This window comes from Enhydra lutris, unplaced genomic scaffold (assembly GCF_002288905.1).
Source record: "Enhydra lutris kenyoni isolate GAN:26980312 unplaced genomic scaffold, ASM228890v2 scaffoldscaffold75, whole genome shotgun sequence".
Classification (NCBI taxonomy): Eukaryota; Metazoa; Chordata; class Mammalia; order Carnivora; family Mustelidae; genus Enhydra; species Enhydra lutris.
Window position 1 is genome coordinate 769409 of NW_019154159.1, and position 22222 is coordinate 791630.

Consider the following 22222-nt stretch of genomic DNA (forward strand, 5'->3'; position numbering starts at 1 on the left):
CATTTCTCTCTGCTTAAAAAATAACATTTACAGTTGAAAAGGTTTGGACTTTGGGGATCTGTTAATCCCACTGGCCCCACCCCCGCCACCTTTGCCTCACTGAGGGCAGGCACGGGCAGGAGCAGGGGCAGGTGGCCACCACCGCAGAGACCAGGCCCCTGGCCACTTAAATACATGTCCCGTGAACACCTGTGTGGAGCCGGTCAGACACACAGCCTTCTCCAGCCTCCGCATGTGCCCGGACAGCACAGCAGGTGCCAAGAGGTCCTCGGCACTGGAGACCCTGGAGGTGGGGGAGGGCAGAGGGAGCCCCCCAGGAGCCCGGCTGCCACCTTTGTCCCCGGGGTGGAAGCTCTTGCCAGGGTCCCTGTCCACAGGCAGGGGGCTCCGCTGAGATGTCAGCTTCTGCCTTCCTTGGAGACGACCCCGGCTCAGACAGCACGAGCTTCTGTGTGGGGGTACGAAGGCCGCAGATGCTGCAGGTCGCGAGGGGCGCGGCTGAAGGCCACCAGGGGCTCAGTCCAGCATGGCGTCCAGCTGGTTGGCCAGGGCGTCAAACATGGTGCTGATGTCATCCAGAATGTGCTTGGTGGAGGTGCCGGGAGGGCTGCAGCGGGGGAAGGAGCGGGTCAGAGCAGAAACTGGGCCATGGCGGGCAGGGGCTGTGCCTGCGTTTCTGGCCGGTACCAAGCACCTGGTGTGCGTCTTCTCCAGGCCCTTCCGTGAGGGCGCTCAGGCTTGGGGGAGCTGAGGTGCTCGAGCTGACGTGCCTCTCAGTGGCAGCCGCCAGGATCCCCCACAGGTCAGATATGGGTGACTTCAGAGCCCGGGCTCCTCCCATCCCAGTAAGGGTCGCTCCAGCCTCAGGATTGGTCTGCTCCCCTGTCCCCACCGACATTCCCAGGACCCGGGGAAGAGGAGTTAGGGGGGAGCTGTTCCTGCACTGCAGCCCTCTCCCTCCCCGCCCAGCACCCAGCACCCAGCACCCCTCACCCCTCTTGTTCCTCAACGCCGATGCTCTTCTCTGCCACCCTCAGCGCAGCTGCCAGGGATGAGCTTGTCTGTTCCAGCCTCTGCTGGGCCCGGCCAGAGCCCGCAGCCCCAGTGCTCTCGGGCCTTGGAGGTGGCACAGGGCGGGGTCCAAGCCGGGGAGCCAGCTTAGGGCCAGAAAATGCCAGCTGGGTGCAGGCCACAGACACAGGCTTGGGGGCTGTTCCTGCAGAGACAAAAAGGTTGGCTGTGACTCAAGAGGGGCTGGACGCGACCCTTGGAAACAACACCCCACCCCACGGGCCCCGCCTCATACCTGCACTGGGCACCTTGATGAGGGCTGCAGGGGAAGCAGGGGGCTCCATCTCCCCAGGCTGCCCACCACCTGCCGAGTTCTCCAGAGCAGGCCCGGGGCTGGGGGCCACAGGGGGCTGGGCTGGGAGGCCGGGAGAAAGAGGCACTGGAGCTCCCTGAGTTGGAAGGCTGCTGGGGTCAGGCCGGGGAGGGCTGGGAGCCGCTGAGGAGGAGGGCTCCCCGGGGGGCTGGGAGGGCAGGGAGGCAGAAGCGCTGGGTGTAGCACCAGCCACCCCGAAGGCCAGAAGTGCCGTCTGCAGCGGCTCTCTCCCCCGGCATTTGGGCCTCCGCTTCACAGTGTCTGACTCTGTGAGGTTGAAATCCAGGCCAGCGGGCACAGGTGCTTCCCGGGATGGGGGTCCCGCTGGCTTCGGCCGCTGTTTGATGGTCAGGTTCCCCTCCTCCGCAAACGGGAGTCCCTCCCCTGAGCTGCCCCGAGATGGGGGCGTCCCCTCCGGCCCTGGTTCTTCCTCCTCTGTGTCCGACACGGGGCCAGCTGGGGCGGGCGGGCTGGGGGGCTCCAAGGGGCCGGCTGGTTCACTCAGTGTTCGCCTTCGGGGCACAGAGGCCCCCTCCTTAGGTCCCGGGCTCCCATCTACAGGAGGAGGCTCCGTGGTGGGGCCAGAGACGGAGCTGAGGCGCTTAGGGGGTGGGGGTGGCGGGCCTTTACGTCGGGCGCGGAGGGCGAAGGACTGGCTGCGGGGAGCCCCTCGCGCTGGGGTCGGGCTAGGGCTGGTCCGCGCTAGGGCACTGCGTCCTGGCCGCCGGGTGAGGGTGGCGTAGCTGCCCAAGGCACTGCCCACCGGCCCTTCTGCCTCCCCCTCTGCTTCCCCATCCTCAGGGCCAGGGCGGCTCAGGCTGTGGGACCGGCGTTTGGGCCGAGGTGGGTCCGGAGGGGTGGCAGGGGGACCAGCCAAGTACGAGAAGGCACGAGGTGCGCCAGGAGGTGGCCCTGGAGCTGGGCTGGAGGGTGAGCCCTGGGGATACATAAACACATAAGGGGGGGCCCCCTGGCCAGGAAGTGGGGAACAAAGCTTAGGGGGCCGCTCTGTGCCCTCTGGAAGGTTCCTCTCCTGTGGGGTCCCAGGGTCTCCGCCACCGGGCTGGGAGGCAGGTTGTTCCTGTGAATGACCGGACCCTTGTGAGCGTGCTCCAATGCTCTCCTGGCTGGGGGAGCGGGCGGGGGGCAGGGGGAGGGGCTCGGGGCCACCCCCTGCCATGGCTGCCTGCAGCTCTGGGCTTAACTCGCTGCCCTGGAAGGTGAGGAGGCGTGGGCCAGCTGCAGCCGGACCGTCCCCATTCTCCAGCCCCTCGATAGCCATCAGCTCTGGGCCTCTGGCGAGCCGGCGGCCGCCCTCCGCTGGGGCCTCCCCCTGCAGTAGGCCTCGCCGCAGCTCGGCCAGCCGCTTTACTCCCAGCATGAGCTTCTTCTGATGACCTGAGAGGGGAGGGGTAGAGGCCACGGGGTCAGCTGGGGCTGCAAAGGGCCACTCAAGTCCCTCTTGGCCCCCATGCTCCCTCCTGGGCTTGAACCCTGAACTGTTTCAAAGCCCTTGGAGGCACGCGGGGGGCCCGGCCAGGAGGACCCAGGGCAGTTCTCACCGAGCTTGTTGACGCCGATCTCCTGCAGCTCCTCCCAGGTGAGGTCGGCCACCAGCCCCATGGAGTCGTAGCCACTGCTCACCAGGTGCTTGTGGTACTGTGGCAGCCCCAGCGCACACAGCCATTCTCGCAGGTCCACCTGGAAAAGGACGCCAGCCTCAGCGTCCCGGCGAGGAAGGGCCCCAATGGCCACAGCTGAGGCTGGGAGCCGAGGCTGGCCCCTGCTTACCGGGATGTAGTTGGGCAGCCACTCGGCGATGCTGAGCTGTGCGATCTCGGAGGCGATCTTCTTCCTGTGGCCAGGCTTGGTCACGCCGATGGCCGTCAGGTCCTGTCACACAGACGCGTGCCATCAGGCCCCCCCACCCCCCAGCCACTGCCCGCTGGGCCCTCTGCCGCCCTCCTGCCGTGGCACCTACCTCGGGAGTCATCCGGCTGATGGTTGGCACATCGTAGCCGGCCTGTAGAAAGTGGGCGGTGTAACCTTCCAGCTGGAACTCACTGAGCCAGTTATGAATGGCCTGGGCATCCTGCGGCACGGGGGCAGAGGCCGAAGTTAACAGAGCAGTGTGTCCTGAGGCCCGTCCACACCACCGCATCCCCGGGGCCTGCAGCCCACTTCCGGGCAGGGCTCTCACCTTCCCCTCCAGCAGCTGCTCCGGCCTCACGTCCTGGGTGAAGAGCTGTTCCCCAGAGCGGTAGTTGGCCAGAGGGCGGTGGCTCAGGTTGTCTTTCAGGAGGGAGAGAGAGGGAATCAGAAGTGGCACACTGGAGGGGTGTCTACCCGGGTACCATGTGCCCCTCCTACCTGCCAGGGATGGGGGGTGCAGTCCCAGCAGCACCTGGTCCTCTCCTGTGGAAGGCAGCGGCTAGAGACAGGGAAGGAGCGACTCAGCATGTGGGGAGCTGACAGCAGCAGGGACAGCTCTGTCCCGCTCCCCACGCCCCCTCCCCCCTCGCCCCTCCCACCTGGGCGTTCTCGATCAGAAGGCCAGTGCCGTGGCCGTTGGCGCCCTCGGAGCTCTGCCCGCTGCCAGCACTGCGGATGCTGCCCACGCTGCCCTCGCTGCCCACGCTACTCCTGTCACCTGCTGCAGGGGCACAAGCAAAGGGGTTAGAGCCCCAGTTGGCCCCGCCAACAGCTGACTGGCAGCTTGCCACAGCCAGACGCCCACCCAGTGCCCAGCCCTGCCCTCGGGGAGGGCGTACCTGGGCTGTCTGGGCTGAGGCCCCCCCGAGGGAGCTGGCCATAGGTCAAAGGGTGTAGGGGGTCCTCAGCAGGGGGCTGCGGTGTCCGAGAGAAGCCTGGGCGTAGGGGGGTGGGGGCCGATGGGAGGCGGGGTGCAAGGACGCCCACCCGCTTGCTGACCACCTCCACGATGCCTGGAGGGAAGTAGCCCACACGGTCCGTGCCCCTCTGGCTCTCATGGATGTGGCCCTTCCAGCGGCCGTCGGGATGCTGTTCCAGCACCTGGGGCAGATGACACATTGGGGAGACGATGACAGCAATCACTTCCTGCCCCAAAAAAGGGCAGGCAGCCAGCCCTATAGCCACAGTTCAGCTCCTCCTCTCCCCACGAGCAGCTGATGCCCGAGTGCACCCACAGCTCTGCCCATCCTACCGGCATCCAGCACAGTCCTCGGCATGCCTCCTGGGCATACACAGGAGAGTCCCGGCGTCAGCCTGGGTTCAAATCCCAATGCTGGTGTTTGCCGTGGGGTCTCAGGCAAAACACTTTAATTTCTCTACGACTCAGTTTTATCATGCCCAGGGAGGAAACAGTTAAATAGCACCTACTTTACCCAGCGCGGGCAGGAGGAAGTCAATAAGAGAGCGTACATAAAGACCTTTGCAGGTGCCCACACAAGTGACAGCAATTGTTGGTGCTAGCAAAGGAACGCCCGCACCGGGTCCTCACCGTGATGACGTCCCCTGCGCGGACGTTGAGAGCAGTGGGATCGTGGAGGTTCCAAAAATCCTTGAGTGCCCGGACCTTCAGGATCCCCGAGGCCTCTGAGAGAAAAGGCAGAGCAGGGCATCATCTGAGGGTCCCTAGGGTGTCTTCCCGCCCATCGTGTCCCCTTCACAACCCTCCTCCAGGTTCCTGTGGCCGCAGTCCCCTGACCAGCCCTGGTTTGGGAGCGTGACATCTCGCTCCTGGGACACTGTTCCTGCCTTCCTTCCTAGTCCCCACGGGAGTGGCTCTGGACACCCAACCTGGGCGGGGTCTTCTCTCATGCACACTCACCCCGCAGGAGCTGCTTGATTTCGCGGCTGGCCTGGGAGGTGGTGAACTGATTCACGATGTCCAGCGCCGTCTGGTTATATGTGTTCCGAATGTTCACGTCCACCCCGCCCTGGGAGCCCAGCACAGCGTGAGCAGGCACGAAGTGCTCTGCTTGTCATCTCCCCCAGTCCTCACCACCACCCGGAGGTGAACAGTGAATACCGTTTTCAACTTTTACAGATGCAGAAACGGAAGCTCAGAGATAGGATTGAAGATGAGCTCAAGGACACTCGGCTGGCAAGAGGCCGAACCGGGGCTCGAACCAGGTCTGTCTGCTCTCCAGCCACAAGGCCTCGGCCCACCCAAAAGCCACGTTGTTGGCAGAGACCCCCTCCCATGCCCTCCAGCTGTCCTCGGTGCAGCCCCCAGCGGGGGGAGGGGTGAAGGCACCCACACCCACCTCCAAAAGCAGCCGCACCACCTCTGTCTTGCCGTACAGCGCGGCCTCGTGCAGCGCCGTGCCCGTCTTGGTTTGGCGGTTGACCTCGATCCCAGCTCTAAGGAGCTGCCTGTGGATTGGGGGCGGGGGGGGGGCGAGTCACGGGGTGGTGGGGGGCAGGAGAGGAAGCAGATTGCCGGGGGGCTGGGAGAGTGACCCAGAGCCCGAGAGAAGACGGCCGCAGGGCAGGGCACTGATGGGACATCACCCATTCCGCAGGAAGGGGATGAGGAAGTGGGGGGGCAGTGGGTACCTGATGACCTCTCTGTGCCCATTCTTGGCAGCCAAGTGCAAGGGCGTGGTGTAGTTGGGGTCACAGGGGTCCTTGGCCTCACCCTCCAGCAGTGCCACACACAAGTGACTATTCAGTAGCAGCTGGGCCACCTGTGGCAAGCAGCACCCAGACAGGTCTTTCTCCTGAGATTCCCCCGTCCCCGCCCCACAGTTGCCCAGGACCTAGTACCCCAAGTACTAGGTACTAAGTACCCCTAGTACCCCTCACCTTGAGCCGCCCAAACTCGCAGGCCAGATCCAGGGGCGTCTTCTTTGCCTTGTTGACCAGGCACGGGTTGGACTGATGCTGGAGGAGCATTTCTGACTAGGGTGGAGGAAGCTGAGTGAGGGGTCTGGCCCGGCCAGCCCCCCGCCAACCCCTGGCTCTGGTACCCCTCACGGGCAGGCAGGCTCACGTACCACTTCGTAGTGTCCGTACTGGGCGGCCAGATGCAGCGGGATCTGCCCGTCCAGCGAGGCGGCGTTGACGGCCGCGGAGGCGCGCAGAAGCAGCCGCACGGGCTCCAGCCGGCCTTGCCAGGCCGCGTAGTGCAGCGGGCGCATGCCTGCAGAGGGGAAGGGGATCTGGGGACGTCCTGGGACGCTGCGGGGGCAGGCGAGGGCACTGGGCAGAGTCTGGAGTCACCCCAGCTGCAGGGGGAGGCAGATCCAAGGGGAAGGGCTGCTGGTTCGGTCAGGGAAACATCCGGTTGTGTGGGGCTGAAGTCAGAATCCCACCTGGCCCCCACGGGGGGTCTCAGGGTGGGAAGGCAAGCTGAGCCTCCTCACTTGGATAACGGGGCATCAGAACCACCCCCAGCTCCCCAGAAGGCCATGAAGATGAAAAAGAGCCAGGGAAGCTATGCGACACATATTAGCACTGCTAGGATGTGGCGGGGCAGACTCTGACCACAGGGTGTGGCCAGGGAGCACCCTGGGGTCTCACCATTGCTATCCTTAATGTCGACGGTGGCCTGAGCCTCCAGCAGCAAGGCTATGAGCTCCAGGCTGCCCCCCAAGGCGGCATGGTGGAGAGCAGAGAATCTGGTGCGGCGGGACACAAGGGAGGGGTGTCCGCTGAGTGGTCCCCCATCCCCCAAATCCTGCTCCTCCACACCAGACCCGTCCCGGAGGCTGGCAGGGCTGAGTGACTTGCCCACTGTGCCCTCGCTCCCCCACCCTGCCAGCCCTGCCGTGGGAGTGCAGAGCAGCCGGCCTACAGCATGAAAGGGCTCAGTGTCTGGGCTGAGAGGCCTGTTTGTCTGGCCTCCCCCCCCAAGCCAGCCCAGGGGAGGGGGCCATGGGAGCAGGAGCCTCAGGGCTCCTACCCTCTGGGGAGAAAAGGGGGCCTAGCAGGAATCTGACCCAGAAGGCCCCTCAGAGAGGCACCGGGGTCCCTCCCCTCACTCGAGGACAGCTCCACACGCAAGAGGGTGGGGAGGAACCAGAGCTCTCAGCAAACACATTCAAGGGCCAAGTTTGAGAGGGGAAGGGACTCTAGGGGCCAGGTCTTTCCCCTTACCCCTCCCCCACCCCACAGCTCTTGAGAGGGGTATGGGCTCACGCTCACCCGTCAGCGTCCTGGTAGTTGACATTGAGTCTCTTCGTGGAGCCGAGGAGCTCTGGGGGATTGGAGCAGAGGACATCAGGACACTTTAGAATGATCTGCCCCCACCTGCATCCTGACGAGTTCTCCCTCCCCACGATTCCCCAATCCAGCTGACCTCTTGGTATGCAAGAAAGAGCCTGCCCCATGGCCCTTCGGCTGTCCTGTCCCTAGAGCTCCTCACCCGGCCCACTGGCCCATCCGCTCCAGAGTGCCCAGCACAGGAGCCGCAGCAGGGGCCTGGCTTCTCCAGGCCCCCAGCCCAGCTTGTTTATAGAGCCAAAGAGGGCGGAAAAGGGGGGCACTGGCATGCATGCCCTCAGTGGACAGGCCCACGAGCGCATGGTTAGCATTCCTGCCTGAGCGGGACAAGGAGAGTCTCACTGTCTCCCTGGGCCGAGGGGGCTGACAGAGAGAGGAGAGGGGCACCAGATGCTGGAGGGGAGCAGGGCAGATGCCGGGGCTGGACCCTTATCGGCACACCACAGAGGGGGCCATCGCCCTTCGGTGCGCCTTACACGTTGGCCATTACTGTCCACATGCTGTCCTCCAGCAAAACTGGTATAGCTCCCACCCCTTGCCGTGCCCACTGCTCCTGTCAGGGGAGTAACTGCTGATTCTGCACCCACATGCTCCCGGCAGAGAGGTCCACGCCCCACGTAGAGGGCTCTCTGCTGGGTGATGGCCAGAGAAGCCAGAGGCACAGGCAGGACACTGGTCCATCCCCCTGCCAGGAAGGGTGACGGGATTCAGGCAGGTGTGCTCCAGGTACTGGCCAGGGTACAGGAGGGGGCGGTCCTTGGTGAGTGTTGGGAGAGGAAGAGGAATGTCTGTCGCAGGCGGCCAGTCTCCTGCTGGAACCCACCCCTGCTGGGAAGGAGGAGGCCTGGCTCAACCCAGGCTGGGCAGGGTGCCAAGCATGCTGGTCCAGGCCTGCCCTCCGGGCCCTAGGGGGCCCCTGAACACCCCAGCAAGACAGGGCCTCATTCCAACAGGCAGGGATCAGCTCGGGGGTGAGGAGCATGGGATGGGGAGAGAGGGGACAGCTACATTTAGAACTGAGCTGAAGTACACTACATGCTACGGAGAAAAGGTAAATACAGAGCTGGGCAGTGATGGAGGGGTGAGGAGGTGGGGGCCGCTGGCAAGAAACAGGCCTCCCTGCCTTCCTCTAGCCCCCTCGGAAAGTCCTTGTCACACAGAGCCAGTTAGGGAAGGAGAGAGGCTTTTAGGAGCAGGAAGTGTGTGGTTCCAAGTCTCCCCCTTACTGGCTGCGTGACCTTGGGCAGCCATGGGACCTCTGTGAGCAGCACTGAGGACAACGAGGTCGGCAGGAAGGAGAAAGTCCCTCCACCTGCTGCCAGGCCTGGCCAGTCCGGGATGGGGCAGCTCCGCAGTGAGATACAGTCCCTCTGGGGAGTGGCAGGACAATGTGACAGGAGGGACAGACAGGAACAGGGGCAGGGCCAGGCTGGGTGGCTCTGTTCTTTCCAGAACAATGGCCGGAAAGGCGGTGGGGGAGAGAAGCTCAGAGTGACTGGACTAGGGACCTTGGCTGGAGGGAGGAGGGTCCTGGTTCCTGGCAGTGACTCCAGCCACTTCCCCTGCCGGGCAGCCTTCTTCCCGGCCTGGCTCTGGGGGTGGAAGGGTCGCTCCTGATTTAGGCTCAGGCAAAGGATGTGAGCTCACTGGGCCACCCTCGGCCCACTCTGTTTCCTCTGGCCAGAAAAGGAGACAGTTCGGAAAACGGAGCGGGGAAGGAGGGAGGGCAGGGGCAAGGCCAGGGCAACCTCGCCCTTCTCCTCCCAGCCACCTGCTCCCTCAAGAGGACCAGGGTGGGCAGGGAATGCCAACCCCCAAAGGGACCAAAGAGCAAGTGCAGGAGGCTGAGGGAGCATCTCTCTTTGGCCAGCCAGAAGGCTCTAGCCACCTACCAGAAGGAAAAAGGGGAGCCCTGACACCTCCCATTCCATCAGTTTCCTTTGCCCCCCCTGTGACATGGAGCAGGAATTCCCAGCTTCCCTTCTGAGGACTGCTTTAGAGTCACCTGGAGAACTTTCTGATTCACACGGTCTCAAGATCTCTGTGACAATTCTAATTCTGCAGGGGAACAGGGAATCTGCACTTTCAGAACAGCCACTAGGTAATTCTGATGGGCGGCCAAGTGAAGGAGCAGAGGGGAGAGGACAGGAACTTGACTGATCTGCCCCATAATGGCTGTGTGACCTTGGGCAACTCGCTAATCCTCTCTGAGTGTCAGTTTCTTTATCTGTAAAGCAGATACAGATATAACAATTTCACAGGAAATCAAGGACTTAGAATATTTCGTAAACTATAAGGTCTGCAAACATCACCCTGTGATCTCCTTTCTGCTCCAGCTTTCCCTGCTTCTCCGAGGACTGGGAGGGGAGGCTCTGTGTTAAGGCTTCACAAGGAATCCCAGGACCCTGTCACTCTGTGCCTAGTGCCTACACAATGTGCAAGTCCCCTTTGGGGCTGACGGAAGGAATCTCTTCCCCTACACGCATTTCCCCTGGGGCACGGGGCACGTTCCTGGAGCCTAGCTATGAGGTTCCCACCACCAGTGTCCAGACCCCACCCGCTTGCCCTCCCCTAGGGCCTCACTGTGAGGCCCCAGAACTGGGAGGCCAGCAGCAGCTCACCCAAGGCCCTACTGGGCAGGTCGCCAAAAATAACACAGAGGTGAAGGGAGGAGGGGGAGTGGCTCCCACCCTTGGGCCTCCGGGGCCCTCCTAGGACCTCTTTGGCACCTTCCTTCCACTGTGCTCGCCCGGTATCCACTTCCCCAGGGCACAGAGGCCATACCACCTGGCCTTCCTCCCGGCCTCAGCCAAGCTCCCATACCCTGGCTCTCCTGCCCTGGTGTACAGGTGGGTACACACACATGTGCATGACTCCCAGGCCCTTCAAATCCATCCTCTGGCACCCCAAACTCCCAGGTGTGGTTGAGGATAATTAGTTGTCTTCATGTAGTCAGGGGGGCCCCTTCTTGTGCACAGGGCCAAGGTGTGTCTTGAGGTTAGAGCCCCAGCACTCTGAGGGAACCCTCCCTCCTCCCAGCCCCAGTTTGGTGGCAGGAGCTAGCTACCTCATGTCCCTGCTGGTCTTGAAACTCAGGGGACAAATCCAGTGTCCTCTTAGGAAAGCCCAGAGGTTGGAGGTGGGGGGGACATCTCACCACAGAGGTACCCAAGAAATGGGGTTCAGGTGTGGCTACTCATGCATGGAGCTCCCACAACCCTGTCAAGGGTTTAGGAGAAACTTCTAGAAAGTTAGCTTTGGCCACACACACCCCCCAGCGACACAGGCAGCTAAGTCAAGGAGAAGGGGCTTTAGCAAGTGCTGAGATAGTGATGAACTTTGCTTTAAGCAGTAGAGCTCTTTTTAAAAGCCATCTTCTGGGGCGCCTGGGTGGCTCAGTGGGTTGAGCCACTGCCTTCGGCTCAGGTCATGATCTCAGGGTCCTGGGATCGAGTCCCACATCGGGCTCTGCTCAGCGGGGAGCCTTCTTCCCTCTCTCTCTCTCTGCCTGCCTCTTTGTCTGCTTGTGATCTCTCTCTGTCAAATAAATAAATAAAAATCTTTAAAAAAAATTAAAAAAAAAAAAAAGCTATCTTCTGGGCATCCCCATTAAGCCGTCATAAATGCACATTTGCTATTGTTGAATTGGGGGATGGGCTTGGACCCGCTGCTATTCAGTCTTTCCCATCCCCGCTGCCAGAAATCTCCTGCTTCCAAAGAATACATCAGAAAAACCACCTGCTAAAGGCCACTCTACAAGGGCAGGAATTTCAGTCTGTTTTATCCACTGCTGCCACATAATGGCCTGGTGCCTAGAATAAAGCCTGGCACACAGTCGGTGCTCAAAAAAACTCAAACCGAATGTATTTCAACCCATTCACATTACATGTGAGGAAACTGAGGCCCAGAGAGGCTAAGTGATTTGCCTAAGGATACACAGCAAGGGGTAACCCAACTTCCTCTGTGGCTGTCCCACAGAGGCATTTCTTACAGAACAGACAATCCTCCCACCCCCAAAACCCCAGATCACAGTGACCCCCGCCCAATCCTCTCTCTGTAGCCTGAGCACTCAGGGCAGGGTTTCAGCTAGGCAGTCACCCCACCAAGCACTCACTTGTCTTTGCGGCCTTGACCTTAGCCACCAGTTTCTGCACACCAGTCACATCTCCATTCTTGACGGCAAGGATCAAGTCCTGTTCACGACCCATTCCGGTCCCTGGGCTGGGCTCTGGGATCAGGAGTCCAGGCAGAGGCAGGAATACTTCAGGTCTAAGCCAAGGTGTCAGGGTGCCATGCCTTGGCCCGTTGGAGGGCCAGGCGTCCTGGTGAAGCAAGTCTGGTTTCCCAAGCAGTGGGCTTCTTATTAGGCACTGATGGGTACTCCCTCAAAGTGTTTCATGAGCAGCCACCACAAGCAGGAAAACCGATTTCTGAGGGGGTGGAGGCCACGTGGAAACCTGGACAGATACCTTCTTGCAGTGTCTGACGGCCCAGGGATGGGCTGGGACTGGGCACGCGAATCTTCCCGGCACGGCTCGGGAGCACCAATGCCCACCCAGAGCTCAGTCAGCATTCCCTCGGGCCTCGGGCAGCAGCAGTGGACAAGTCTCAGGGGTCTGGAAAAAGGTGCAGCGCCTCTGCTGAATGTGGGGCCAGGCCTGCGAGGGTCCCAGAAGCAGGGCTCAGAAGTGTAGGCCAGGGCTTCTAGGGAGCCCCCAAACCACCCTCGCTGCCCTTTGGAGTCAAGGAAGGGCCAAGCCACTCAAAGGGGGAAGACAGCTGCCAGGCATGAGAGGAGTATTTGGGGGGAGGCGGTGACTTTCTGGGAGAGGGAGGCTGAGTCACTGAGGCCCCAGGGCACCTGGCAGCACCTCAACCTGGGGCAGGAGGGGCCCTGGCAGCACGACACACAGAGGCAGGCTGGGCCAGCAGCCTGTTCTCCACAGCCCCGGGCTCTGACACCCACAGACAACTGGTGGGCCAGAAGGTGGGGCCTGGAAGGGTCAGGCACAGGCAGACAGGCAAGGGTCACTCCCTGTGGAAGGTGCCTTCCCCAGACTCCTCCCAATCTAAGCTTTACTATAATAGCTGGATGCCCTAGCCCCAGGCTCTTTAAGTATTCAGAGCGCGGAGTGGGGAGCTTACAGCTCCCCATTTCTGGCAGGGGTCTGACTGCTGGACTGGGAGGCTTTACAGCACCTGTTGCTGACCCATCCTCACCCCTTGTGCGGGATGGGGAAGCAGTGGGGTGCAGAACAGAGACAAGAGCTGGGGCGTGCTGGCAGAAAGGGCTGCCTGGCCCCCCCAAGCCTGAACCTGAGGCCCAGAGCCCCGACTTCGCTGCAGAAAAGCTTACGTCAGTTCTCAGTGGCCAGGAATTTGTTGCCCGAGCCCTGTGGCATGAGACCCGTGCAGGCCTGGGGCCCTAGCTGGGGTCTCCTTACTCCTAGAACGTCCCAAGCCCAACCGAGATGGCACTCCAGCTCTTGCCCGCAGCCGACACAGGACGAGGACGCCCCTGGTAGTGCTTGGGGTCGGGCTGGCTCCCCCGCCCCCCGGAATGCCCGTCCAGCGCCGCGCAATCCCCCCAACCCAGCCCAACCAGGGCCGACCCGGGGAACAAAGCGGCGGGAGCGACCGGGAGAGCCAAACGCCAGAGGGATTGATGCGGGAGGACGGAACAGGGGCGCGAAGAGGACGGAAGGAGCAGAGAGACGAAGGCTCCCGCCGATCTCGAAAGAAAAGTTAGTTTGTGCCCGCCCTCAAAGGTGCTGACCCCCCGCGCAGGCCCCGCGGTCTCACCTCTCCCAGCTGCCCCGCCGGGGGTCTGGCTGGCCCTGCTTGGTCCCTGGCACTCTGGACGGTGGCTCCCACTGCCCCCCTTACCCCCTTTCTCCTCCTTCTCCTCCTTTTCCAAGACCGGCTCGGCACCTCCCGCAGGAAATCCCGCCCCTCCCCCCTCCCTCCCGCCGGATCGGGAGCGGAGTGACTGTCCCGGCAGCGCAGTCGACCTGTCAGTCAGCGCCTACGGCCCCGCCCCCATCCGTACCAGACCCCGCCCCCACCGCTGTCGTCCGGCCCGGACACGCGGGCCGGGTCAGCGCATGCGCCCAGGTGAGGCGGCGTGGTAGGGGCGAGAGTGCGAGCCCTGCTCCCCGGCCTGCGGAGCCACCGCGACCTGGGGCTCTAGAGTTCAAACCCAAGGGCGAGATGCCCTGTTTATGATTGAATGGGAGAAAAGACGTGATGTGAAGGGGTCTGGAAACCGAGTCCTGGAGACTCCACTTGGGAAGCCCCCGCTCTTTTTAGCTCCTCGCCCCTCCTGGGATTTCCACGACCGGAGCCGCCGACCCGCAGCCGCTGGTTGGAGCAATGGTGCCACCTAGCGGACCATGTCGGAGCGGCCCATGGTGGCGGCGGCGGCGGGGACCCCAACCTCGAGGGAGTGCTAATGACAGCCAGGAGTGGCGCTTCAGCACCATCGTGGGCCGGACAGCTCCTCCCGCCCCCGAACCCTCGAAACCCGGCTTCCGAGCCCCTCGGAAGGGATCCAACGGAAGACCCAGAAGGAACTCCGAACCTACCCAGACCGCATCTGACAGCCCCTGGTGGCCACTCTGCGAGGCTGGACTGTGGGAACCTACAACTCTCCCTTCTTTAAACCCTCCCTCTCTCCTCGTCCAGCCTGAGTGGTGGAGACTAAGCGGCCCAGGGCTGCGGAGGGGAGGGTCACACATTTGACTGTCCATACTACACTCAGATGCCGGGTTCCTCAATTTTTACTACAGAGGAACTCGGAGGGGCTATGGGGAGGAGAGGTGAACTCCTTTAAATCCGGAAACCGGCACTCGCTCTGCCCCCGGAATCGAGGCACAAGTTTGTTGGCAGGCTCTAGGACAGCCAAGAAGGTGCAAAGCCGGTGGGTCGCGGGAGGATCTGCGGGCGCTAGGGCCGCGCGGAGTTCCGGCGGTGGGCGGGTCAGGGGCGGTGCGCGCGCAGCCGCAGACGGCGGCCCGATGGAGCCCGAGCTCGATCCGGCCGCCGTGGAGGTTCCCGCCGGGCGCGTGCTCTGGTGCGGTCCGGCCGGCGGAGGCGCGGGGCACGCGGAGAGGGCGGGGGGGAAGGGGACGAGAATGTCGGACGGGGCCGCGCGGCGCCAAGTGCGCAGGGCTGACCCGGCGTCTCTTCCTTCCCCAGTGCCCGGGAGCTCCTCGCTGCCCGCTCGCGGTCCCAGAAGCTGCCTCAGCGCTCGCATGGCCCCAAGGACTTCCTGCCCGACGGCTCGGCGGCCCAGGCCGAGCGGCTGCGTCTGTGCCGCGAGGAGCTCTGGCAGCTGCTGGCGGAGGAGCGCGTGGAGCGCCTGTGAGGGGGGCGGGCCGGGGCGGGGCCGGGACAGGCGGGGCGGCCGGAGCCCGTGGACTTCGCGGGGGGACTCAGACGGACCCCCTCCCCACTCTTCGCCAGGGGCAGTTTGGTGGCTGCCGAGTGGAGGCCGGAAGAGGGCTTCGTGGAATTGAAGTCTCCTGCGGTGAGAGGCGGGGCTCGGGGAGAGGGACCCGCCTTCTGTGCCTTCCTGGCTTCTTTGTGACTTTCGCTCGGGGTCCTACACAGGGTAAATTCTGGCAGACCATGGGCTTCTCAGAGCAGGGCCGGCAGCGGCTTCACCCGGAAGAGGCCTTATATCTGCTGGAGTGTGTGAGTGGGGCCCCCGGAGGGGGAGGAAGGGTGGGGAGCAAGGAACCGAAAGGACATGTTTTTATTAGCGTAAAAGTGTATATACAACTGAGGATTCAAGAAGCTTCTAACGCGAATTCTAGAACCATGCAGAGAGCGGGGATTCCCGTCCGAAATAGAGGTGGTGCCCTCCTTTCCTGGTTGGCCACATTCTTCCTGTGACGCTGGGGGTGGGGAGGGGGGAAAGGAAGGGCGCCCATGTGTCACCGCTTCGAAGTTGCCCCACTGGTTGAGCCACTGCAGGAGGGTCCACAAGCTGAGCTGTTGGCCCCACTTGCAGGGCTCCATCCAGCTTTTCTACCAAGATCTGCCACTGTCTATTCAGGAGGCCTACCAGCTACTGCTGACTGAGGACACTGTGACTTTTCTGCAGTACCAGGTATCTGCCACCCTCTCCCAGGCGAGGAGCTACCCGTCCACTGAGTCAGTGAGGATTCATAAGTACCTGCGAGGTGCTAGACACAGAGCTATGTGCTGGGACTACAGGACAGCCAAGGGCTCTGCGGTCATGGTGCCTGCATCCTAATGGTGGCAATTGGGCATAAGTGAGCAAGCAACTGAGTGACTGACTTCACAGAACTGAGCACTGGGGAGAAGACAAAGCAGGGGAGGGGCACGAGGCTAGAGACGTAAATGTAGACATCATGAGCTTGTGGGTGGTATTTAAAACCACAGAGCTGCACGGGAACGTAGCCAGGATCAAGAGCTGGGTCCGAGACCTGGAGGGTTCCAGTGTGATGAGGGGAAAGATAGGGAACCAGAAACAGACCAAGGAGTGTCTGACAACACAGGAGAAAAGCCAGGAGAGGTGGTGTCACGGAAGCCAAAAGAAGGAAGAAGTAATTGGCTATATTGAAGGCTGCTGAGAGATCAAGCAGGATGGGGTCATTCCTGCGTACATCTCTCTGATACGGGTATTAGAACACAAGGATGGACATACCGTTCTTTACCAAAGACCACTCCTACCCTACTCCTGTCTGTGGAGGTATAGGGTGGAGGGGCAGGGTGGGGGAGTGTGCTGTCTACCGCCTTTTGCCACTTCCTTGTTCACACTCTGGTCAGGAGTTTTGCACTGGACAGCTTTGGTATCATACCATTCTCTGCGTAGTTCTTTTCCTGATTCGTCAGCTATCAGCTTTTTTGGGATTTTGCATTTAAATCAAGAAAATGCTGAATGTCATTTATGCCCAGAATAAGGTAAGCAAGAGACAGGAATTCAGAGACTGAGATCTTAGTTTGGGGAGGGTGTTTATAATGGAGTATGATCCAGCCAATCCCAGGGTTTGGAATTGGGGTGTGCAGGAGGGGCAGGGGAGGCCACATGGGGAGTGGCTCCTGTCTGAAGGAACTATTTGGTGTTTTCAAAAGTGGGCCTCTGATCTTTACTTTTTCTCTTTGAGGCCTTCAGCCACCTGAAGAGACTGGGCTACGTGGTTCGACGATTCCAACCAAGGTAAATCCCAATCCCATTTCCCTCCCATTTATTCCAGTCATGGGACCTGGTAGATGAGCCCCAAGGTGGAAAATGGCCTCTCTTGACCTGGAATCCTTGGCTGGAGCTGCAGCTCCCCGGGCATGGGCTGGGGGCCTCTGTTGGAAGTGCTGTATGGAGAGGCACACTGGTCATTTCAGCTTATCCTGGGTTATCAAATTGAGCCCCATGTTCAGCCTGTTTGCTCCACAGATAACGATTAAGCACTTCTAGCTCATGACAGTGCACTGGCACATAGCTCTAATCCAGAACGGTGCCTCAGTGGGTGTGTAAGCAGATTGTCAAGTGCATGCATGAATGGCGGGCCTAGTGAGGCATTAACAGTTGAGTAGGGTCTCACATTCCTTTGGCTAAGTTAGATGTTCTTTCCTTCTGAGGCCTCTAAACATGATCACCTTAATAGCTCAGCATTGCTAAGAGCCACAGAGACCATCAGCCATAGAGTGGAAACTGGTATACTCTTTACTGTTTGGTAGTGTGTCACGAAAGTTCTAGAACAAGTATGCCCTTTACTTCCTAAAAGTGAGATATAGCCCAAGGAAATAGACACAGGTGTGTGCATAAGTTCACCTGTGAAAATGTTCATTCATTCATTCATTTGACAGTATTTGTTGATTTCTTACTGGGTGCTAGGCCCTGTGCTCATTGCTCAGGAATAGCAAAGTCATTGTCCTCACAGAACATGTATTTAGTGGGGAGGTTACACAAAATAATCATCACTTTGCAAAATTGGTGAACTTGGAAACATCCTGTGAGTTCAACGGGGATGGCACGGTCACACAAATTTGAGTTTGTCCCTTAGAGCAGTGCTGTCTTGTACAACCTTCTGCAGTGATAAGAACATTCCAGGTCTCTGCTGTCCAATATATGTGGCTTGTGCAACTGTGGGACTGAATTTTTGCTTAATTTTAATGGATTTAATTTAATCTTAATTGCCCCTTGTGTCTAGTGGGTATCATTTGGAAAGTGCAGCCTTAAAGAAAATGGCACCATAAAAAAAATCTTGGTAGGGAAGAATGCTATAGTCAGAAGGGCTTATGTCTATAATATGTTATTGAGAGTAAGAGGAGATTAAATAGCAGAATGTTAAGATTTTGAGAGAGAGCATGGGTGAGTGCAGGAGCCAGAGGGAGAGGGAGAAGCAGACTCCCTGCTGAGCAGGCACCTTGGATGTGGGACTTGATCCCAGGACCCCAAGATCACGACCAGAACTGAAGGCAGATGCTTAACTGACTGAGCCACCCAGGCACCCCAGTACAATGTAATTTTTGATAGGAAAAAACCATATGAGAGAGGGTGCGTGTTTATAAGAACCAAAAATGTTTGTATTTTTATTTTTCTGTATTTTCCAAGTTTTCTGGTCTCTTCATTTTTCTCACTAGTGGTTAATCATTTATTGCCGGCTCTCCAGGAGCCCCAGTTCCAGTGAGTCTCTGTTCAAAGGGGCCATTGGTGAGACCCAGAGGCCTGGGCAAAGACACATGGGCAGGCCCCTGCGGTTGCCCCCATTTACCCTGATTGCAGGTCTGCCCAGGGACTTGTCCCTTGGGTTTGGCTTTGACCCTGGCCCACTGATTTATCTTCTGGGCCAGTCCCTCACAAATTTTACTGGGAACTCCAGGCTGAGGAAGTGGATCTGTTGCCCACCCGATTCTCACCCCACAGCTCCATCCTGTCCCCTTACGAGAGACAGCTGAACTTGGACGGCAGTGCCCGGTGCTTAGAGGATCAGAATGGCAAGAGGAAGAGGAGGAGCTCCAGCTCTCGGTAATGTTTCCCACATGGCCACCCCCACCCCCCACCCAGGGAGTTCTGGGGAGCAGAGCTGTTAAGGGAGTACTGGTTTTGGGGACCTTGGAGAATGCATTGGCTTAAGAGCTGGGCTTGGGTGGCTCCCTAGTAGGATCCTGGAGGCAGTAGCATGTGTGTGGGATGTATGCATCTCAGCCATCAGGACCAGACATGCTGAATTTCCTCCCCACATCCCTCAGGTCCATTAATAAGAAGGCCAAGGCTCTGGAGAATCCCCCGCAGGGCGTGAACGAGACACCAGAGAGCCTGACAACCTCCAGCCCACCTCCTTGCAACCAGAACAACCAATGCGGAGAGGGGAAACCTCAGGAGTCAAACCCTGTAAAGGGCCCAGTGGGCCCATCTGAGCTTCTGGGATCCCTGCAGCCCTGGCCTGACCTGGCTAACGAGGGGGTGGGGTGTAGCCAGGAGAGTGGCAAAGTAGAGAACGGGGTCAAGGGGGTTTGTAAGCCACGCTGGAACTTTGAACAGATCCCCTTCCCCAACATGGCTTCAGATAGCCGCCACACCCTTCTGCTTGTCCCAGCCCCAGAGCTGCTCCCGGCCAACGTCGCTGGGCGGGAGACAGATGCGGAATCCTGGTGTCAGAAGCTGAACCAGAGGAAGGAGAAGCTCTCCAGGAGGGAACGGGAGCAACATGCAGAGGCCCAGCACTTCCGGGAGGATGTGAACTTGGATCCCGAGGTGCGATGCTGCTCTAGCTGGCAGGAGTACAAGCAGCTGCTGCGAAGACGGCACCTGCAGAAGAGCCGGAGCCGCCCCCCGCATCTTTGGGACCAGCCTGTCAGACCCTTGCTGAGTCCTGGCCAGGCAGACTCCCCAGGTACCTCCTTACCCTGCCAAAGCCCTGCAGGCCCCTGGCAGCTGAGGAGTCCTAAGACTTTGAAAGGGACATGGATTGGCCATGACTAATTGAGGCTTAAGAAAGCTGGGGCGGAGAGAGCTGTCCCATGGAGTGGAACCCACAAGGACAGTCTGTTCTCCTGCAAAGCAGCAAAAGGACCCATGTGGGAAGGTTTGGAAATGGCGAGTCTGTGTCCAGGGAGAGGCGAAGGGGAATGAAACTACAACTGTATCCTTAAAATCATAAACAAGATGCATGCGGGCAGCTCTACCACCAGCCAGCTGTGGTCCCTGTTCTCTCAACTCGGGGGTAGGGGAGCAAGGAGGTGCCATCTTGGCCAAATAAAAGGCTTACTGGTACACCTTGCATGTTTAAGAACAGGGAACTAATAGGGCAAGAACAGTATTAAGAGATGCAGAATTCTTTACAATCTTTATGAGAACATGGGAGATTCTAAATAATAAGATTAGGGTTGCCAGATGGGTTCTATTTGAAGTTCAGATAATCAGCTAATTTTTTTTAGTGTAAGTGTATTCCAAGTATTGGACATACCTACAATTTTATTTAATCTGTTAAGTCTGGCAACACTAAACTAGATGGCAGATTCAGAAATGTCAGAGGAGTCTGTAGATAGTTGACCCCCGCCCCCAACACCTTATTTTCACTGTCCTCGCAGCCACAGCCCTGCAGCATCTCTCTGTGCTGCGGACCACACACCTTGCTGATGGAGGTGCCCGGTGAGTCTCCAGGTAGTGCCTGTCTCCAGGGTGCCTTGGCTGCCAGCAGGAGTTGGCAGCTGGAGCTTGACTCCTGAGGTTGGACATGAGCTGGGGGATATTCATGTGTGTCTAGGGGAGAGGGAGGGATGAAAGGCAAGAGGTGGATTTAGCCTGAGGATTTTGAGATAGGCAGCTGGAACCTTCCCCTGCCCAAGTGGGAGGACCTCAGTTTCTCTTGATGAGGCTGCTTGGTGAACTGTGGGAGGGAAAGCATGGCAGGGAAAAGGGAGGCGGAGGGTCCCTGTTTCTTAAGGTTTCTCACTGTGTCCTCAGGCTGCTGGAGAAGTCTGGGGGCTTGGAGATCAGCTTTGACATCTACCAGGCTGATGCCGTGGCCACATTCCGAAAGAATAACCCTGGCAGGCCCTACGCCCGGATGTGCATTAGTGGGTACGAGACCAGTGCCACTACTCCCAGGCTGCTGCCCGTTCTCTTGTAAACCACATGGACCTGCCCTCTGTGCCCCTGGCCAGTTTGCCAGTCAGAAGAACCATGGTTCCGGAGAGCTGTGACTGACTCAGGGCCGCACAGCCAGTCCGTGCTATAGGAACCGGAGCTTCCCTGGTCCTTAGCCTTCATTCCTGGCATCTTTGGTTGTCTCTGTCCTGTGCTAATTTACTGCAGGGCTCATCCAGCAGAAGGGATGTGAATCAAAGGGATTCATAGGCTAAGAGCTCACTCTTCCGAGCGCCGTACCCAATCAGGCTCTGGGTCACTCTTGGAGAACAGGCCAGAGCCAAGCAGTTTGCAGACAGGAGAGCCCAGAGGCCCGACTTCTTGTACCCTCAACTCCTGTCTTATGATTTCGCTTCCCTGGTAGCCGAAGAGGGCTGGGGGCTCGGTTTATGGGTGGCCTGTGTCCACGTCTCAGTCTAACTCTATCCCTGCAGATTTGATGAGCCAGTTCCAGACCTCTGTACCCTCAAGCGGTTATCCTACCAGAGTGGGGATGTTCCTCTGATCTTTGCCCTGGTGGACCATGGAGACATCTCCTTCTATAGCTTCAGGGACTTCACGCTGCCCAGGGATCTGGAACACTAGTCACGCTGCTCTGGCAGGGCATGGGACCTGCTCTGGGGGACCTGGACTGTCTACTCTCAGGGACCATCTCCGCTGCCTCTTATACTCAGACCCTGACCTGTAGCTTCAGGGGCTGGTCTGGGCCTTGGCCCTGGGTGTCTGATGCTCGCAGGAGAACGAAGCCATGCCCCCCCCCCTTCCTGGCTTCCATAGTCCCCAGGCCTGAGATTGATGTCTTGGAACTCAGGACTAGATTTCAGAGACCCAGCGGGGTGGAGCAGAAGAGAGGACTCTGTGCCTTTAAACGAGAGGGTGCCTGCTTCGTGCGATAAAGCCAAAGCCATTAAAAAAGAGATCGCTTTTCTGCTGTGGCTGGAGATAGTGGACGAGTCCCCAGCTGGAGCATCCAGCCCTCCTTTCCCTCCTCTCCCCGCCCCGCCCCCAAAGTCCCGATGTCCGTGGACCTGGCCCCCAGGCCCTCACCCTATCTTTGCCCGCCCACACACAACGCTTTCTCTGGCGCGGGAGCGAAGAGAAGTCTCCCCGGGAGGGCAAGAACGCGACCCCGCACCTTTCTCAGGACCTGCGCCCGGGGCACGGGAAGTCACAGACCTAATTAGCTTGGCTTTCTGAATGGTCGTCCGCGGAGGGAGGCTGGCGCTCCATCGGGCTTTCCCTGAACGCAGCCACTTCGGGATAGAGGGGCGGCGGGGAGGCGCCACGTCGGCGCGCCTTGAGCCCCAGTGCTTCGGGTCGTGCTGTGGAGCGTGCCATTCGCGTCCCTGGCCTCCGCGCCCCTTCTGCTCCTGCCTCTCGTCGCTCCAACTCACTCTCCAGTTGCGCTAAACGCTCCGGTCAATGTTGCTGTCCTTCGGGGCCTTGGGCGCCTTCCTGCCTCCGCAGCGACACGAGGACCAAGGTTCACGCTTGGGACCCGCCCCGAGGGG

The 22222-nt window shown here is 59.9% G+C and overlaps 2 protein-coding genes across 5 annotated transcripts; one reads left to right on the forward strand and one right to left on the reverse strand.

Moving 5' to 3' along the window:
- Positions 1 to 59: 59 nt before the first annotated feature.
- On the reverse strand, positions 60 to 13546 carry LOC111160299 (CASK interacting protein 2). 3 transcript variants are annotated; one of them, XM_022523268.1, is made up of 20 exons: positions 13397 to 13546; positions 11709 to 12252; positions 7517 to 7568; positions 6893 to 6990; positions 6367 to 6512; positions 6176 to 6271; positions 5927 to 6057; positions 5635 to 5743; positions 5196 to 5304; positions 4866 to 4960; positions 4156 to 4405; positions 3916 to 4037; positions 3755 to 3815; positions 3585 to 3676; positions 3366 to 3476; positions 3176 to 3277; positions 2947 to 3085; positions 1307 to 2782; positions 994 to 1216; positions 60 to 607 (listed from the first exon to the last, which is right to left on the reverse strand). In XM_022523268.1, exons 2-20 carry the CDS (start codon positions 11800 to 11802, stop codon positions 517 to 519), a joined length of 3597 nt encoding a protein of 1198 aa, XP_022378976.1. In that variant the 5' UTR covers positions 11803 to 12252; positions 13397 to 13546; the 3' UTR covers positions 60 to 516. The 3 variants fall into 3 exon arrangements, with proteins under 3 accessions (XP_022378976.1, XP_022378974.1, XP_022378975.1); XM_022523266.1 differs by having other exon boundaries at positions 4156 to 4417; XM_022523267.1 differs by lacking the exon at positions 13397 to 13546 and having other exon boundaries at positions 4156 to 4417; positions 11709 to 12289.
- Positions 13547 to 14606: 1060 nt separating this feature from the next.
- Positions 14607 to 21639, forward strand: LOC111160410 (tRNA splicing endonuclease subunit 54). 2 transcript variants are annotated; one of them, XM_022523509.1, is made up of 11 exons: positions 14607 to 14666; positions 14792 to 14956; positions 15059 to 15122; positions 15206 to 15289; positions 15609 to 15707; positions 16729 to 16781; positions 18486 to 18587; positions 18812 to 19455; positions 20153 to 20213; positions 20529 to 20645; positions 21146 to 21639. In XM_022523509.1, the coding sequence occupies exons 1-11, from the start codon at positions 14611 to 14613 to the stop codon at positions 21294 to 21296; spliced, it is 1596 nt and encodes a 531-aa protein (XP_022379217.1). In that variant the 5' UTR covers positions 14607 to 14610; the 3' UTR covers positions 21297 to 21639. The 2 variants fall into 2 exon arrangements, with proteins under 2 accessions (XP_022379217.1, XP_022379218.1); XM_022523510.1 differs by lacking the exon at positions 21146 to 21639 and having other exon boundaries at positions 20153 to 20225; positions 20529 to 20583.
- Positions 21640 to 22222: the final 583 nt, after the last annotated feature.

What these genes read in the sequence shown, in the direction of transcription:
- LOC111160410 (XM_022523509.1), top strand. Translation starts at nt 14,611, where the DNA reads ATGGAGCCCGAGCTCGATCCGGCCGCCGTGGAGGTTCCCGCCGGGCGC. An exon ending in TGACTTTTCTGCAGTACCAG is followed by an intron (nt 15,708 to 16,728) that starts GTATCTGCCACC and finishes TTTCTCTTTGAG; the next exon opens with GCCTTCAGCCACCTGAAGAG. An exon ending in GTTCGACGATTCCAACCAAG is followed by an intron (nt 16,782 to 18,485) that starts GTAAATCCCAAT and finishes CTCACCCCACAG; the next exon opens with CTCCATCCTGTCCCCTTACG.
- LOC111160299 (XM_022523266.1), bottom strand. Translation starts at nt 11,802, where the DNA reads ATGGGTCGTGAACAGGACTTGATCCTTGCCGTCAAGAATGGAGATGTG. An exon ending in GGTCAAGGCCGCAAAGACAA is followed by an intron (nt 7,569 to 11,708) that starts GTGAGTGCTTGG and finishes CCAATCCCCCAG; the next exon opens with AGCTCCTCGGCTCCACGAAG. An exon ending in GCGAGTTTGGGCGGCTCAAG is followed by an intron (nt 6,058 to 6,175) that starts GTGAGGGGTACT and finishes TGCTTGCCACAG; the next exon opens with GTGGCCCAGCTGCTACTGAA.